The sequence below is a fragment of the Chaetomium strumarium genome, assembly GCF_033439665.1.
Source record: "Chaetomium strumarium strain CBS 333.67 chromosome Unknown B0T15scaffold_1, whole genome shotgun sequence".
NCBI classification, from domain to species: domain Eukaryota; kingdom Fungi; phylum Ascomycota; class Sordariomycetes; order Sordariales; family Chaetomiaceae; genus Chaetomium; species Chaetomium strumarium.
In genome coordinates this window covers 382,371-397,310 of record NW_026944429.1, presented here as the reverse complement: position 1 = coordinate 397,310, position 14,940 = coordinate 382,371, and the positions used below count along the sequence as shown (strand labels likewise).

The following is a 14,940-nucleotide window of genomic DNA, read 5'->3' as shown; positions in this document are numbered from 1 at the left end:
ACGGTGAACTTTCAAGGCGGGGATCGGTTTGTTTCTTGGCGCCTCGAACACAAAAGCGGCGTGTGGGGTACGGACCGGGGAGCGCTCTGGCGAGGAAACACAGCACTGGTGACACTGATGAGGTCAGAACGGCGCAGTATGACTTGGTACATTGTACACTATACATGGGAGGCGGCGAAGGCGTCGGAGCTTTAAGTAGTCGCACTGTCCCGCCCACATTCTAATCTCTAACTAATATCCTTCTTTGCCCGTCACTGGTGAACAGCACGACATTTGCTCAACCATCTTTTCAACAGCATCGTGCTTGTTGGGTCTGTGTCCGTAGCGTCCTTTCCGCCCACACACTTGCCATCTCACGTGCCACCTGCCACAAACTGAACAGATGGTTCTCACAACCTTCCTCGTGCTCGTCGCGGCGAGCTTCGTTCAAGCCCACTTCAGCATCGAGTACCCCACATGGCGCGCCGACACGCTCAAGAACGCGAGCTACGACCAATGGCTTAACCCCTGTAAGTCGTCTCTTCCGTTTACAGCTCCCAACACCTAAGCTCCAGAACAACGCTGACACAAAAAAAAAAAAAAAAAACAGGCGGCGGCGTACCAGGCAACCTGACGACCCCCTCGCAGCGCACGCCCTGGCCCCTCACGGGCGGCAGCCTCAAGCTGGGGCTGCACCACCCGTGGACCTACGTGTTTGTCAATCTCGGGCTCGGCCCGGACGTCTCCAACTTCAACTACACGCTGACCAACCCGTTCTGGAACTCGACCGGCAACGGGACGCTGTGTGTGTCGCGGCTCGCGCTGCCCACGGACTTGCCGATCAGCGACGGGTCGCTCGCGAGCCTGCAGGTCGTCACGGTTGGCGACGACGGGAACGCGCTGTACAACTGCGCGGATATCGTGTTCCGCGCGAATGCGACGACGTTGAGCAGTAATGACTGCGTGACGAGCGAGGGCGTGTCGTTCGCGCCGGTTGCTGTCGCGGGGCAGGGCCAGACAGGAGAAAATGACACGGGGTCCGGCTCCGGCGGGGACTCGCAGGGGAATGCGGGGTCGGCGAACGGGGTGAGTGTGAGCGCGCTGACGTCGGTTGTGGCGCTGGCCATGGTGTTGGTGATTGGAATGAGCCTATGATGGTGACGCTGCCTTAGGAGGATGGACTCTTTCGTGTTGTATTTCCCACCAAAGCGTTGGGGGTTCGGGCTGGCGATGAGGTGTGTTGTATTTCCTCCTCTCCAACGAAATCAGAAACGAGGCTCCGGACCTTGCGTGGGTAGGAAGGTGTTGTTGAAGTCTGTGTATAATATCCAAATTACCTGCAGCACCGTCACCTCTCGGGTGCCTGTTCGATGAACAACTGGTTGACAATATCCTTGGTGGTCAGCCGTTCCTTGGGGTTAGGTGCCAGCATTCCGTGCACCAACCGCTCCAGCTTGTCGTGGATGTCCAGCGCGCTCCGCACGGCCGTTAGCTCGCTCAACCATCGCCGCATGCTGGTGACGGCGGGAGTCTGCAGACTCCGGTCCCTCTCGTGGACGTGCGCGATGCTCCAGTACAGGTGCCGGGGGTGGGCTCGGTGCGCTCTCACATCCGGCCATGAGATTTTGCCCGTCACATAGAGCATCACCACGCCTAACGCCCACACGTCGCTCGGGGCGCCGCGCTTCCCCAGACCGATGAACTCGGGTGGCACATACCATGGCGTGCCGCCAAACGAGGCACTCGGCTTCTCGGAGGAGAGACCGAGGTCGCAGAGGACCGCTCCGCGCTCTCGGTTGTACAGGATGTTGCCCGGTTTGATGTCGTTGTGCACAAAGCCCTTGCCGTGGAGGTAGTGCAACGCACTGGCAATGTCCTGCAGTATACGCAAGGCGTCTGACCGATCCCCGGCAAACAGGTCCGTCCCGCCAATCCGCCACTCGCCCTTGGCCGAAAGGTCTCGGCCATCGATGGGCTCCATGTATAGGGAGAGGAACCGGGCATCCCCGCCGTACAGACGCACGATGCTCTTGTGGTTTAGTCTCTCCTGGTTCTCCAGCTCGCGCAGCCACGTCTGTGCTTGCCGTATGACATTTTTGGCCACGGCGCCTTCGTTGTTGTTGTTGTTTGTTGTCGCAGGGGATAACGTCCTGAGGACCTTGACAACAACGTACCGGCCAGGCGCCTCCGAGTATTCAGCGGTGAAGACGCTCGAGAGCGCCGTTGACGCGATGGGCTCCCTCTTCGTGATGGTATAGCCAACAAGCCCTCCTCCGCGGGGGACTTCCAAGGTTTCGTCAGGCTGAAGTTCCAGGAGCGGATGGCTGGTGGACGCCGACAGCTCTTTCCCCTTTTCGCCTTTGGATGAGCTCTTTGCCGGGAGAAGCATGATGACCCTGTCCTCCTCCTTCTTGTCGCCAACCCCATCGGAGGACCGTCGCCGCTTCTCGGGGCTGGCAGCGGCGTCTTCTTCCGCAATCAACGACCTCTTCCCTGATGAATTCACCACGTCACTCGTCATGGACCGGTCGGATGCCGAGGATGATATGGTGCGCAGGCGCACTGGTCGCCTCTCAAGGAGGCGGAAGTCCAACAGATCCGTTCCGTCCATAGAAATCCGCCAAGTGCCCGGGGCAAGGGCCTTGTTGAAGTCAGGATTAACTTGGTGCTGCTCCCCGCGCCTCTCCTCGGGCTCCTCGGATATCCGGGAGAGACTGAAAGGGACATTGGAGCGGTTCACGAGGATCTGGTTGTCGCTGGCCGGGTCGTAGTAGAGGATGCACGTCAGCCTACGGTTTGGGCTGGTGTAGTCCGGGATGGTTACGGTGAAGTTGATGTCCCTGGACGTCTGGCGGACAGCAAGGACCTGGTGCGGCGCATCGTCCTCCTCCTCGGCACGGAGCGCGAGCGGCATAATGTTCCGGTCTTCCCGAACCCGTCGATCCCGGGACAACGGCCGCATGAGGATCCGAATGTCGTCGTCCAACGGGACCACGAGCTTGTCCAGCGGTATCGTGCTGCTCATAGCGCTGAACTCCTCCATGCGAGCACGCTGTAGCCTGGCCTGGATTTCACTCTGCGAAAACGGCTCCGTCTTATCCTCGGACAGCTCCGAGTACTCCCTCAGGTCTCCCATAGTGACATGTATAAGGAACAATGCTTCTGATAATGCGCAGTTTACCACCGAAAGCGTGGTGGAGCAAAACTGGGGACGGTTCTGTGACGACGTCGGGGAGCACAGCGTAGGACAACAGCTGAGCGACGGACGGGAGGCAGCCGAGAGAACAGCAGCGCCACGACTTAAAGTACTCAGGTAGTCGGGAGAATGAGGAACGGAAACGAGAGACAAGACAGGAAACGAATATGACCGAAGCAAGATGAAGCAATTCCGTTGCGCATGCGTGCTTCATCAAGGTTGAATAGCCATGGCTCTCAGGGGAATGACCATTGCAGAGTAGATCAGATGGATCCCACGAGTGTGAGCGGAGAGTGGAGGGACGCCCTGCTGATTGAGCTTCAGCCTCGCTCGGTGGGAGACAACTGAGAAGTCACATCGAAATCCTCGGAAGAAAAGCTGCGCCGGGTGCCTAGTGTAGGTAAGCAGCGGTCCACGACCCCCGCGGTGCGGTGCGCCGTAAGCGAGCAGCGCTCGAAGATCTGGGAGCACCTGAACAGTGCAGATGACATTGTGTCCTCAAAACATTCATCAGTCGACGAAAGTCCTGTTGCAGTGTGTGGGCCACCTGGCAGTATATTATAACAGCCATGGGACATCCGTCGTCAGTTCCGACCCGGAACTTCTCCATCTCACGGCCATGGATCGCCTGGCGAGCGAGCTCTCCTCTTACCAGATTCCGAGGACAGGGAGGGCGTCCGGGCTTGTCCAAACCCCTCAGCTGACGCGGGGCTAACGTTGACGAACTACCCTATAACATCACGAAAACTCAGATATGCTACGTGGGGCGCGCTAACGGCTTTCCGTGGCACCGATTGGCTTGATCCTGCCCGGCCGCGCAAATGTGGTCTGTGTTACAGTGCTGGTCGGCTTGCATTATATGGTAGGCACTGTGGCACGGATCGTATTGCCCAGGGCACGGAAGGATCAAACCAATCGGTGTCCTGAAAAACCTTAGGCGCGCCCCACGTAGCATATCCGACTTTCGCGGTGTTTTGCGGTACGGATCGTACGTGGGCCGTGATTCGATCTGCCAGCTGGTGTGGCCAAGAGAGCGCAATCATGTCGGCCGTCACCACCCGGCATATCTCTGGTAGGGTCAAGACCTCACAGCCAGCCGGGCGTCGGACGTGCTTGGCGGCTGGCAATTGATTGAACATGCAGCAGTCGGCACAAATGCGAGGCGTCGACGCCCGTCCACGCCTGGTCACCACCGTCACCCCATCTGACTGCGCACCATCAGCTGCCGCCATCACGAGAGTGGTGGGTAGGCGAGTCGAAGTGGCCGGTCGGGGTCAGCTCGGTCAAAGCCACGCCCACAACACAAGCCGCCGCCCCTGGTTTCCTTGTCGGGTCGACACAGTCGCCCTGTTTCTGGCCATTTCTCGACGCCGTTGAGCCTTTTGAAAGTGTACACAGTAATACGCAGAACGGAGAAGGCATGGATGTTGTTGAGGGTCGTTCAGAAGCCGCGAGCTGTGATGATCATACCAGATGATGACAGAATGAAATCCCTCCTCGCTCTGTGCCGCGCCAATTCCGTGAGTGGAACATGACCAAGATTGCGGTCAAAATTGCAGGCCTGCAGCCAGCGCCTTCGGCATGCCTGCAGGTTACCATTCGCGCTGATTGGACAAACGGGAGCATGGCCGGAAGGTGCCACGCATGATTGGTTAGAGCCCCACTTAGCTGATGCGAGCGGCTGCACCGGCTCCGAATCGCTGCAGGCTGAGCCAATCGTTTTGCGAACCCTTGCACCATCTGGCATGCAAGGAGTGGCTTAGCGGCTATGGATTTCCGCTTTGGGTGCCAACACCTCATCATGTCTTTCATCCCGCGCACAGGCCATCTCTCTTCTAACACTCCAGCGGTCCCCAACCGGGTCCACCACGACCGCCGGCCCTTTCTGCGACGTATTCTGGCCTCACCAACACCATCCGCCATACACAACTCGTCTTCTGGATTTGACGAGTCGGCGTCGATAATCGCAACCACCTTCAGTCTCGATCTCCCATTATCAAGATGTACTGTCCTAAGCCCCTTGCTTAGATGGCTTCCAGCACAGACGCCAGACCCCCGTGTCACAATCTCAGCGAACGCCGTTCCTCTTCGGTTCACGCTTCTGGTTCCCTCTCCCGGTTCATACCTACGCGATCCTTGTCCTCGAGTTCCTTCCCTTCTCAGCCTTCCGCCAGAGAATGGATGATTCCGCCGACCCTTGTTGGAGCTGGCCTTACTGGAAGTTCGGCTTGAAGAGGGACGACCTCTTCGGCACGCTCCACGATCAGTACAACACAGTCCCTTCTCCAATTCTCGACCCCGAGGCTTTTCACCACGATGTCTATGAGATCTCGCAGCAAGCCGGCACGACCGACGAGTTTCATCGCCTTCTGCAGGAGCGGAAGGAACAGCGCCTCCGCGAGCTGAACGAAACGCTCGAGTCTGCCGCGTTCGAGATCATCGCGAACCCCACCCTCATTGGTACTGAGCAGTGGCAGCACGCAGTGCAGCTCTTCCGGACCAGGTCTCTCGATTCCCTTCTTCGTTACTTCGCATCCTACCTACCCTCCGATCACCCGTGGTACAAGTCGACGGATTCTGCGACAACTTCCGATGCGGGCAGCAGCGTTGGCTCTCTCACAGAGTCTCATGGCTCCCTGTTTGACGACGATGAGTCCATCATGACAGAAGAGCCTTCCGAGTACCTGAGCTACCCCAAGCAGCTCCTACCTCCCTCTCCCCGGTCGATGACCATGTGCTCGGACTCTTCAGTCGCTTCACCGATCGACGAGGACGTCCATCACCACTTCGACGATTTCGGCACCGCAACACCCGCTCGTACGCTGTCGTTTTCAGAATCCGAGCCCGATTGTTGTGCCATGCCGCATTCAAACGGATGTTGTGGCTGCGAGGACATCTCGCGCTCTACGGATTCACAACCGGCTGTCGCCCCAACCTCCGGCACCTATGCTGGCGGTGTTGACCACTCGGGCTCTGCAACTACACGGGTCGAATCTCGGCCTAAGAATGCGACGCACCTTTATTTAACCTCGAGTAGCACAGACTTCGACACACCCACACCAAGGCCTGAGGCATACTCTACGTCTTTCTTCGACGACACAAAAGACACCGCACCGGCAACTCCCCACCGACGGTGCCGCAGTCTCTCGCCATCCCGTCCACAGCCGCTTTCCGAACGCGAGGTCGGGCAGCTGCTCATTGCCCACCGCGATCCCCGCAACCCACAGCGTTCGAGATGCATCCGGAAGGAAAGGGAAAGCAGTCCGGCGGTGGAGAGGACGCGGAGGAGTCCCGTGGATTCAACAAAAACAATACCCAAAAAAATACAAAAGCCACTGCCCGAGGCGACTCGGTTGAGAACCAGGAGTCGCAGAGGTTTTGTCGACAGCTAGGCATTGTGGGTGTTTATGGCGTTCAGGAGCCTACCGATACCCTCTGTAAATACGTCCCGTCCATGTACATATCTGTTTTGCTTGTTTATTATGATGGTCTTGGTGCCAACCTCATTCTCCAACGGCGTTCTCTGGTTGTGATTGCAAGTGCAACGGTTCTTTTGGCGTTATGATGATGCTGACACCGGTCTTTTTGAGGCTATTCCAACCTCGGTGGCTAACCTCTGTGACAGTTTGACCAACACGTGGCATCTTATCCCGAGTAATCGTCCTGGAAGCCTTCACATTCCTTCGCCACGATAATGATAACGTGTGCTAACACTGCAAGCAGCTACTGCTGAACCCTGAGTGCCGTGTGTAGACTCCCTGACACTGAGGGCTTGTCTACCATTCGATGCTTCCCCCATGATCGTGCTGGTATGGGAACGCTAACTTTAGGCAGGATCACATATATAGCGGCCTGACCTTCCTTGGGCTCTATTTGGTTTCGTGATAAGGCCTGGCATGGCTCCTCCACGCTGTGTGCGTACACATAAGACTCCACTCCCGGCCATGATTGCCTGATTTCACCTTGAGGATTCCGTTATCCGTGCTGCTTGCTGTCCGAGGAGCAAGATCCTAACAATCCAAGTCTCAGCACCCCTTTAGTTGCGATGGCTGTGTCAGTTATCCCTCGCTCATCCTGAGTCTTATCCCTTTTCATCACGGTGTGCCCTCTTCAGTCAACGAGAGGTCTGACTGATGCACAACTTGTCATCACCGGCTTCCACTTTGACTCACCGGTCTTACTGTCAAGGGAACTGCCGAAGGTAAGTCAAACCGTAAAATGGCCCGATCATGGATTATTACTATCCGCTCAGTTCAGCCCGAGTTCTCATTCTCCCAGTCGCGTCAATCCATGTGGTTTAGAGCTCAGCTGCGAGCGTAGGAGCTAACCGGGCTGCCCAGAGGAAGGTAGGTCTGACATGATTGACGCGCCGATTGAAGGACGACGTGCATGCCCATGTACCGTGTAATTTCGGGCGCAAATCACTGCTTTTCGAATATGTGTAGCACCACGCCTTTTGTAAGAAAGCCGGCACGTGGGGGAGAAAGGCCACCCAAAGTAAGGTAAGGTAGGTAGGGTGAACTGTCCATCGAAATGCGCAGTTCATATGATTGCCAACGATGGCGAGACTCCGAGAGGATGTGATAGCAACACAATAGACTTTGGAAGCTATTCAATATGGTTCATTTGCTGTCCGAAGATCTATCGTTGAATCCTTTCTCCCACCTCTATCTTGCCGTCCGGTCGGAGCCGGGTGTGACGGTTCCTGGAGCTCCACATGCCGGCCGGTTTCCCCTCATCCCACGTCACAGAAAGGAAACGAGGGGTTTCGGCAACGAGGATTATATAGGACGGAATTGACAACAAAAACCCTCAATCAGAACGTGTTTTGTCTTCGTGTCGATGACGGCCCTCAATCACCCCGCTTCCTCAATCTTAACCCCGAAATCCGATTCGGATAAAATGTCCAATGTCGTCACGGTTAGCACTCATTCGTCGATCGTTCGTCGAACTGGTCCACCATGTCACCATCGATCCAGCCACAAAGGTCCTCCGAGAAGTGGGATGAGGGGTGATGGTGGAAGGCGGGAGCTCGCCATTTCCGCTATAAAATCAAAATTCCCCATCAGGTCGACTGATGTCGATGCGTCATCCCGTCTCCGGCAAACTTCCAAGCATTCCGCAGACCGCATACCGAGCCCTCCACCAATCCACCATGTCTGACTACCCAATTGTTCCCACGGCCTACGAGCCGAAGGGCATGAAATTCCGCTACCTGGGCAACACGGGACTGCAGGTCTCGCTGTTCTCGCTCGGCGGCTGGCTGACCTACGGCGGCACCCAGAAGGGCGACATTGTGAAGCAGTGTCTCCAGACCGCCTGGGAGCACGGCATTGTAAGATCTTGGGCTGCAATCACATACTACAGGGACAACATCTGACCATACAAAATGACAGCAAACCTTCGACACGGCCGAGACGTACGCCAATGGCGCGTCCGAGGTTGAGATGGGCCGCGCCCTGAAGGAGCTCGGCTGGCCGCGCGACGAGTATGTCCTCACAACCAAGATCTTCTTCGGCACGGGCCGCAAGGAACCCAACACGCGCGGCCTGTCGCGCAAGCACATCGTCGAAGGCCTCAAGGCGTCGCTTGCGCGGCTGCAGACCCCCTACGTCGACGTGGTCTTTGCGCACCGGCCGGACCCGGCCACGCCCATGCTCGAGGTGGTCGAGGCCTTCACGCAGGTGATCCGCAACCTCAACCTGGCCTACTACTGGGGCACGTCCGAGTGGAGCGCCGCCCAGATCACCGAGGCGATCGGCCTCGCCGAGAAGCACAACCTGATCGCGCCCGTGGTCGAGCAGCCGCAGTACAACGCCTTCCACCGCGAGCGCTTCGAGGTCGAGTACGCGCCGCTGTTCCGCCAGCACGGCTACGGCACCACCATCTGGTCGCCGCTGGCCAGCGGCCTGCTGACGGGCAAGTACAACAACGGCATCCCCGAGGACTCGCGCCTGGCGACCAACAAGGGCTTCTTCGAGGGCACCATCAAGGAGCTGCAGAGCGAGAAGGGCCAGGCCAAGATCGAGAAGGTCCGGAAGCTGACCGCCATCGCCGAGCGGCTCGGCTACAACGCCTCGCAGCTTGCGCTGGCGTGGGCGGCGAAGAACCCGAATGTCAGCACGGTCATTCTGGGCGCCACCAAGGTGGAGCAGATCAAGGACAACATCAAGGCGCTGGAGCTGTATGACAAACTGACGCCCGAGATCATGGAGGAGATTGAGGGCGTGCTGGAGAACAAGCCGCAGGGGGTCAACACTTTCGGACGGAATCGGTAAGGAACACTCTGGGTTAGCAGGGGCTTGTACATCTTTGTACATACTTACATACAGTACCTTACGGTTTGAAAATAGACGCAGCGTGTCGAAGCTTTAAAGGTTGCGGGATGATACGGAAAGGTAGCCGATACAGATCGCGGTTTCAGAATGTGGCCTGACATTTGGACTATGAAAGTAATAAGGTGTGAGTAACGCTCAGCAGTTTCTTGATTGTCCGTTTTGAGAACACGTTGTCGACCACTTGACCTCTCCCTTGATGGTAGAAAGGAGGAACCAACGTTCAGCAGTTTCTGTAGGGTCTAGTTCAACGACACGTAGTCGACCTCGATAGCAGAAAGACGTGACTGACGAATAACAATGTGTTTATTATTATCCTCTGGTCCCATTAAACTATCTATAACTTATAGAGTCTAGTTTAAGAACGCGTAGTCCACACTGGTCCACTCCTCCACGGTCGTAATGCGTGACCAGCGCCTAGCAGCCACTTAATTACAACCCCTTCGTCCGATCAATCCGTCTCTATATACCCGTCACACACTATCTACAACCGAGGGAGCTGTGCTTATGCTATGACACGTTGGCGTGAGTCCTGGTAGCTCAAGGACTGCTGGATGTTCTCCATCCCATTTTAGATACACAAGTACTATAAAGCTCATCATCCCCACCCTGGTTTTCCTCATAGAGAACACCGCCCGCGCATGCAAATCCGACCTGCGAGTCTCCTCCGGCACTACTACCGCCAAGCGGCTCTCTAGATACGTATTTTCCACGGAACATAGGAGAAGAATCCGTACATCCCAGACCACCGTGAATCAAGCCCTCGAAATGAACCCCGTGTCAAACCCACCCGAGTCCCAGCCGACCATTCCTCGCTAACTGCAGGTGAGACCTCCTCGGTGCTCAACGTCTTCTCGCTAGCTCTTTCTTCTGGGTCACCTCAAAGGCCCACAGCTATCGTCACTACCGGGCGCGCATCAGGGCACCTGCCGCTCATATAATAACCCCGAGTCGTAGAGCCACTTCGTCTCGCACTGCCAAGCGTGGGCGGACCGAACGCAGTCCCTCCCACGACGCGAAACATGGATGACCCCGCGGCAACAACCCAATTTCGACTTTGCATCGTCCACTGGGACAATGGGTCCACCCCCTGAGAGCTGGGGTTGGCGCTTTACCCGGACGTTAGAAGCTGTGCTAAACGTCCACGAAAGGGTCAGGCTCTTTGAAAACATCAAGGACATGGAGCGCAGAGTGTCTGCCAAAGTCAAGTTTATTCGCAGAGCTCGGGTCGCCACAGGATTCAGCACCCAGGGTCGCTCCTATGAACGACCGTCTCGCTGAACCTAAGAAGAGTCTTCCCGCATAGGGTCTCTTGCTAGAGGCAGGACCCTGCGGTGGTATGATGTACGGTGCCAGTTTCTCAATCTCGCGATTACCAACGCCAGGGAGTTACTGCATCCAGGTCACCGTCTACAGTACCCCCCCGTGAGGGTGGTACTCCGTTGCCTACGTACTGATTAAATTAGACACCACAGCCTTGTTCAGCTGCGGTTAGTACATCAACATCGTGCATTTGCCTTTGACACCATAGTGAGGGACTAATCAAGGATAGGCTAGAGAATCAGGTATTCACAGACAAATTCACGAACAATCTGACATACCTTGCGTTGCCTTCGCCGCAGGATGGCTGTGGAGTTTATCAAGGGGGGCGTAGGAAAGTGATTCAGAGGTAAGACTACCTAGGAGTAGGTACTAGCAACGCTAGGTCTTGATAACGGGAGATCCAGCAGTCTTTCCCATGCATCAGCATCAAGAATTTTCCGAACCTCAACCTCGCCAAATTTGAGCGGTGAACAACCCAGTCTTTCATACCTTTCTTGGCTCAGATGCTTCATCCACCGATCTGATGAAGAGCCCTGCGAAGTTCCTAGTCTATACTAGTAGTGATTTTAGCTGCACCTTTGCTAGCGGGAGGAAATCTCGTGTGGTGTTAAGCTCTGTCTGACGGCCATCATCGACCCAGGACTCGGGCAAATCAGCACTGGATACCTATTTCGAACAAGAGCCCCCTAGTTGCCAGTTCGCCCTCAAGGAGCTCAACAAACGCATCACCGCGCTCAGTAGAGGTAGTTGATGCGCTGGTACACTCCCATGTAGGCAACTTCAAAAAGTATATGATCCAGGCGCTGAGCCACCGTTTCTCGGACAACCCAACCTCGGCGGTAAAGGCAGGCTACATCCCACGTTAGACGCACCTACCTACGCGTCACTTTGACAGCATCCCGGAAACATTAAAGCAGCGCGTCCACTGCTGTCCCCTTCTTCATGTCGGCATAGTTGGATTGTGTTAGTGTCATTGGTCTGTGGCTTCCCCACACGTTGGCTGAGGATTAGATATTGCACTCCTTTTGTCCCAGACGGCGGTGTCTGGAGATCGGCCTGTTTAACATGCGCGACTGACTCAGGGCCGATTAGAAGGACTCAAGCCTTGGTTCATCCCAACTCATATGCGTAATCACAAGCTATCTATGTACAGGCTATATTCCACCAAGAGGACAAGTAAAATGCTCCCATGGCATGGTTGAGTACAAGTATGCGCCCTCCGGCTGAGATCAGAACCTGCGCTCATGCCACTACTCGGGATCACACCCTCTTTCTGGCTGACTGCAAATATCAATCACACCCTCTGCTAACTGGAAGCCACATTGAGGTCAATTTGTAAGCATAGCTGAAGTCTGCTGAACGCATTCCGATATCTCGTCGTACTGATGTGGAATCCGAGCACCGTGCCCCTCCATTCTCCGCCCCGAGTTCGGCTATAACAGAAGACGATCAGACAGCCGATTGGCTATAGCCCCGGCACCTCGTCTGAACTACCTTATCTGTACTTACTCCGTACTGTACCACACTGGATCCGCAGCATCCTCTCTAGGTCCACTGCGACGTCAAAAGAAGGGCGGGCGGGGTCGATGGGACTTGATCGGTTCATCCCATGATTCCCAATCCCAGCCATATTTCCATATATCTCGGGCTCCAGTCCCCTTTTTGTTGCCCACTTCGCCGACGACACCTCATTAGCTTTGCTGAGAGATCACCACAGAACACCGTCGTCTAGGTACGAAAGCCGATACTCAACATGGCCTCTGAACAGATTGTCTTCTTCGACCTGCGGAGCAAGGAGCCCAACAGCTGCTGGTCGCTCAATCCTTGGAAGAGTGGGTTGTTTCCTCTCATGTTCGGCATGGGCCGTCAATGATACAGAATTTTTTTCTGACTTTGAAAACGATACTCAGCGCGTCTGCTGCTGAACTACAAGGGCTTGGACTACCGAACGGAATGGGTGAGTTATCTTGTTTTAGCTCTTCACCGTCCAGACTTTCTATTTCATCCAAAACGCAGTAGACTAACGAAAAACCTTCACAGCTTGAATACCCCGAGCTGAAGGGCCGTTTCGAGAAGCAGTATGTGTCCGGGGCAACTCCTCTTTCCGTCCCCCTTCCCTTCCCATGATGTTTACTGACCCGTAATAAACTACCAGCGTCCCCGCGCAGGAAGGTTCCATGCCCTACACCATCCCGACCATCCTCCTCCCTTCGTCGGGGGAGTACGTCATGGACTCGAAGAAGATCGCGCAGCGGCTCGAGTCGCTGCACCCGAGCCCGCCGCTGCACCTGGACGCACCCGTGCTCGCCAAGCTGGAGGAGATCCTGTCGCAGCGCTTCTTCCCGCCCCTGCGGCCGATCCTGCTGGACCGCGTGCCCAAGCGCATCCTCAGCGACGCGAGCATCCCCTACTGGGTGCGCACGCGGTCCGCGATGGTGGGCAAGCCGCTGGACGAGTTCTGCGCCGAGCACACGCACGAAGAGTGTTTTGCGAAAGCGGAGCCGGCCATCAGGGAGGTTACCGCGCTGCTGGTGGAGAATGAGGCGGGGCCTTTCTTCCTCGGGGAGGAGGTTAGCTATGTGGATTTTGTGTGGGCGGGGAATTTGTATTTCTGGCAGCGGAATGGTGAGGATGTGTTTGAGGAGTTGTTGCGGCGGAGCGGTAATGCCGAGGCGCACCGCAAGTTGTTAGAGGGCGTGGCGCCGTGGGCGAAGAGGGATGCTGAGTGAAGGGGGGGTGTCATTCTCATTCTCATTGTTGTAACTGAACTGAATCCAGGGGACTTGATACAAATGAACGAATGAAGCGAGGACGTCTGTCTGTGATAATCCATTTTGTTTCGAATTCCTCCTATCAGAGTCAGAGACAACTGAGAGTACTGTCAAAGCAACAACCCCTGCCTAAACGACCGCCACCAACCCGCCTTCTGCGGAGCCTCATACCCGTCGGGTACCACCGTGTCCTCGCTGCTGCTGCTGCTGCTACTGCTGCTGATCCCTCCTTGTTGTCTCAGACCATCATTCCACACATCGTCGACGTCAACACCGTCCCATGGCGAGTAGATGCTACTAGCGGCACTCACGCTCCGCGCATCGTAGTCCCGCAGGTTTGTGCCGGGGCCCAGCATCCCGTCGATCACGCCCCACAGCTCCCTCAGCGCGGCTTGCTCTTGCTGTTGTGCTTGCTGCTGCTCGTAATAGCCGCACTCGTCGACCACCCCGAGCCGAGATCCTCCGTCTTCCGGCCCGCGCACAAGGGAGGGTGTGTTGTGTCGCCGTCCCATGTCGAGCGTCCCGTCAGACTCTGGAGTGTCCTGCTGTCCTTCGGGATAGGGGTTGTTGTCGGCCACGGGTGTGTCCTCCAGGTCCCACAGAGCCCATCGTGGGAGGCTCACCCGTCTTGGCTGGGGTGCTCGTGGAGGCGAGGGAGGAGGAGAACGGGCGCGTGCCGGACCGGCCGAGTACGGCGGCGGCTGGGACGGTGAGCGTGATCGGGCCCGCCTTGGGTAAGGGCCTGTGGCGTGGGTGTGGCGGCGGTAGCTCCGGCTCCTCCTAGTGACGGTCCGTTTCGATCTGCGTAGGCTAGGGTCTGGGCGCGGCGCCGGGTCTCGCGAGTCGGCGGGGAGTTCGGCGCACTGGGTGGCTGGATGGGGCCGGATAGGCGTCGGGGGAAGCAGGCACGGGTTGTAGAACTTGAAGAGGTCGATGTCGTCGATAAAGTCGTGCTCGAGCGGCCCGACCCGTGGCTCCGGCCGTGGACTGTCGCATGGGCTTCTATGCACTAGCCTAAACCGGGATACGGGTACGGGCATCTCCCTCAGCCGTTGCTCACTTCCCTGGTAGCTCCCCAGAAGTACGGGCGCCGGAGAGCGCCTATTTGGGATGACAAGTGGAGGTAACGATACGGGTCGCATTCTGAACGCTGGATGGGATTGCCGGAGCCGTAGCGAGCCCGCCTGCGACGAGATTCTGGTAGGTCGGAGAGGGCGAGAAAGGGCCTATTTGGACCCCATGGAGAGCATGATGGACTAAAAGACGGCATGGCAACTTTGACTTCCCTCTTCTATTTTGGACAGTTGACGGGCAGTCGCCGAGAAGCCCTGAGATA

General features: G+C 56.7%; 6 protein-coding genes across 6 annotated transcripts; 4 read left to right on the top strand and 2 right to left on the bottom strand.

The window, feature by feature from the left end:
* Positions 1-274: 274 nt before the first annotated feature.
* B0T15DRAFT_3318 (uncharacterized protein) lies at positions 275-1,231 on the top strand. The gene is made up of 2 exons (XM_062864127.1): positions 275-509; positions 590-1,231. The coding sequence occupies exons 1-2, from the start codon at positions 383-385 to the stop codon at positions 1,132-1,134; spliced, it is 672 nt and encodes a 223-aa protein (XP_062725216.1). The 5' UTR covers positions 275-382; the 3' UTR covers positions 1,135-1,231.
* B0T15DRAFT_3323 (kinase-like domain-containing protein) lies at positions 1,217-3,305 on the bottom strand. Its single transcript, XM_062864128.1, has one exon. The coding sequence runs from the start codon at positions 3,113-3,115 to the stop codon at positions 1,328-1,330; it is 1,788 nt and encodes a 595-aa protein (XP_062725215.1). The 5' UTR covers positions 3,116-3,305; the 3' UTR covers positions 1,217-1,327.
* A 1,354-nt stretch (positions 3,306-4,659) lies between these two features.
* On the top strand, positions 4,660-6,567 carry B0T15DRAFT_506218 (uncharacterized protein; the record flags this gene model as incomplete). The annotated part of the gene is made up of 2 exons (XM_062867557.1): positions 4,660-4,695; positions 5,215-6,567. 2 exons carry the CDS (start codon positions 4,660-4,662, stop codon positions 6,565-6,567), a joined length of 1,389 nt encoding a protein of 462 aa, XP_062725214.1.
* A 1,763-nt stretch (positions 6,568-8,330) lies between these two features.
* B0T15DRAFT_387051 (NADP-dependent oxidoreductase domain-containing protein) lies at positions 8,331-9,453 on the top strand (the record flags this gene model as incomplete). The annotated part of the gene is made up of 2 exons (XM_062864362.1): positions 8,331-8,510; positions 8,572-9,453. The coding sequence occupies 2 exons, from the start codon at positions 8,331-8,333 to the stop codon at positions 9,451-9,453; spliced, it is 1,062 nt and encodes a 353-aa protein (XP_062725213.1).
* A 2,795-nt stretch (positions 9,454-12,248) lies between these two features.
* B0T15DRAFT_515476 (uncharacterized protein) lies at positions 12,249-13,884 on the top strand. The gene is made up of 4 exons (XM_062868197.1): positions 12,249-12,665; positions 12,744-12,790; positions 12,874-12,911; positions 12,989-13,884. Exons 1-4 carry the CDS (start codon positions 12,587-12,589, stop codon positions 13,560-13,562), a joined length of 738 nt encoding a protein of 245 aa, XP_062725212.1. The 5' UTR covers positions 12,249-12,586; the 3' UTR covers positions 13,563-13,884.
* Positions 13,529-14,884, bottom strand: B0T15DRAFT_3165 (uncharacterized protein). Its single transcript, XM_062863997.1, has one exon. The coding sequence runs from the start codon at positions 14,744-14,746 to the stop codon at positions 13,715-13,717; it is 1,032 nt and encodes a 343-aa protein (XP_062725211.1). The 5' UTR covers positions 14,747-14,884; the 3' UTR covers positions 13,529-13,714.
* Between the last annotated feature and the right edge of the window lie 56 nt (positions 14,885-14,940).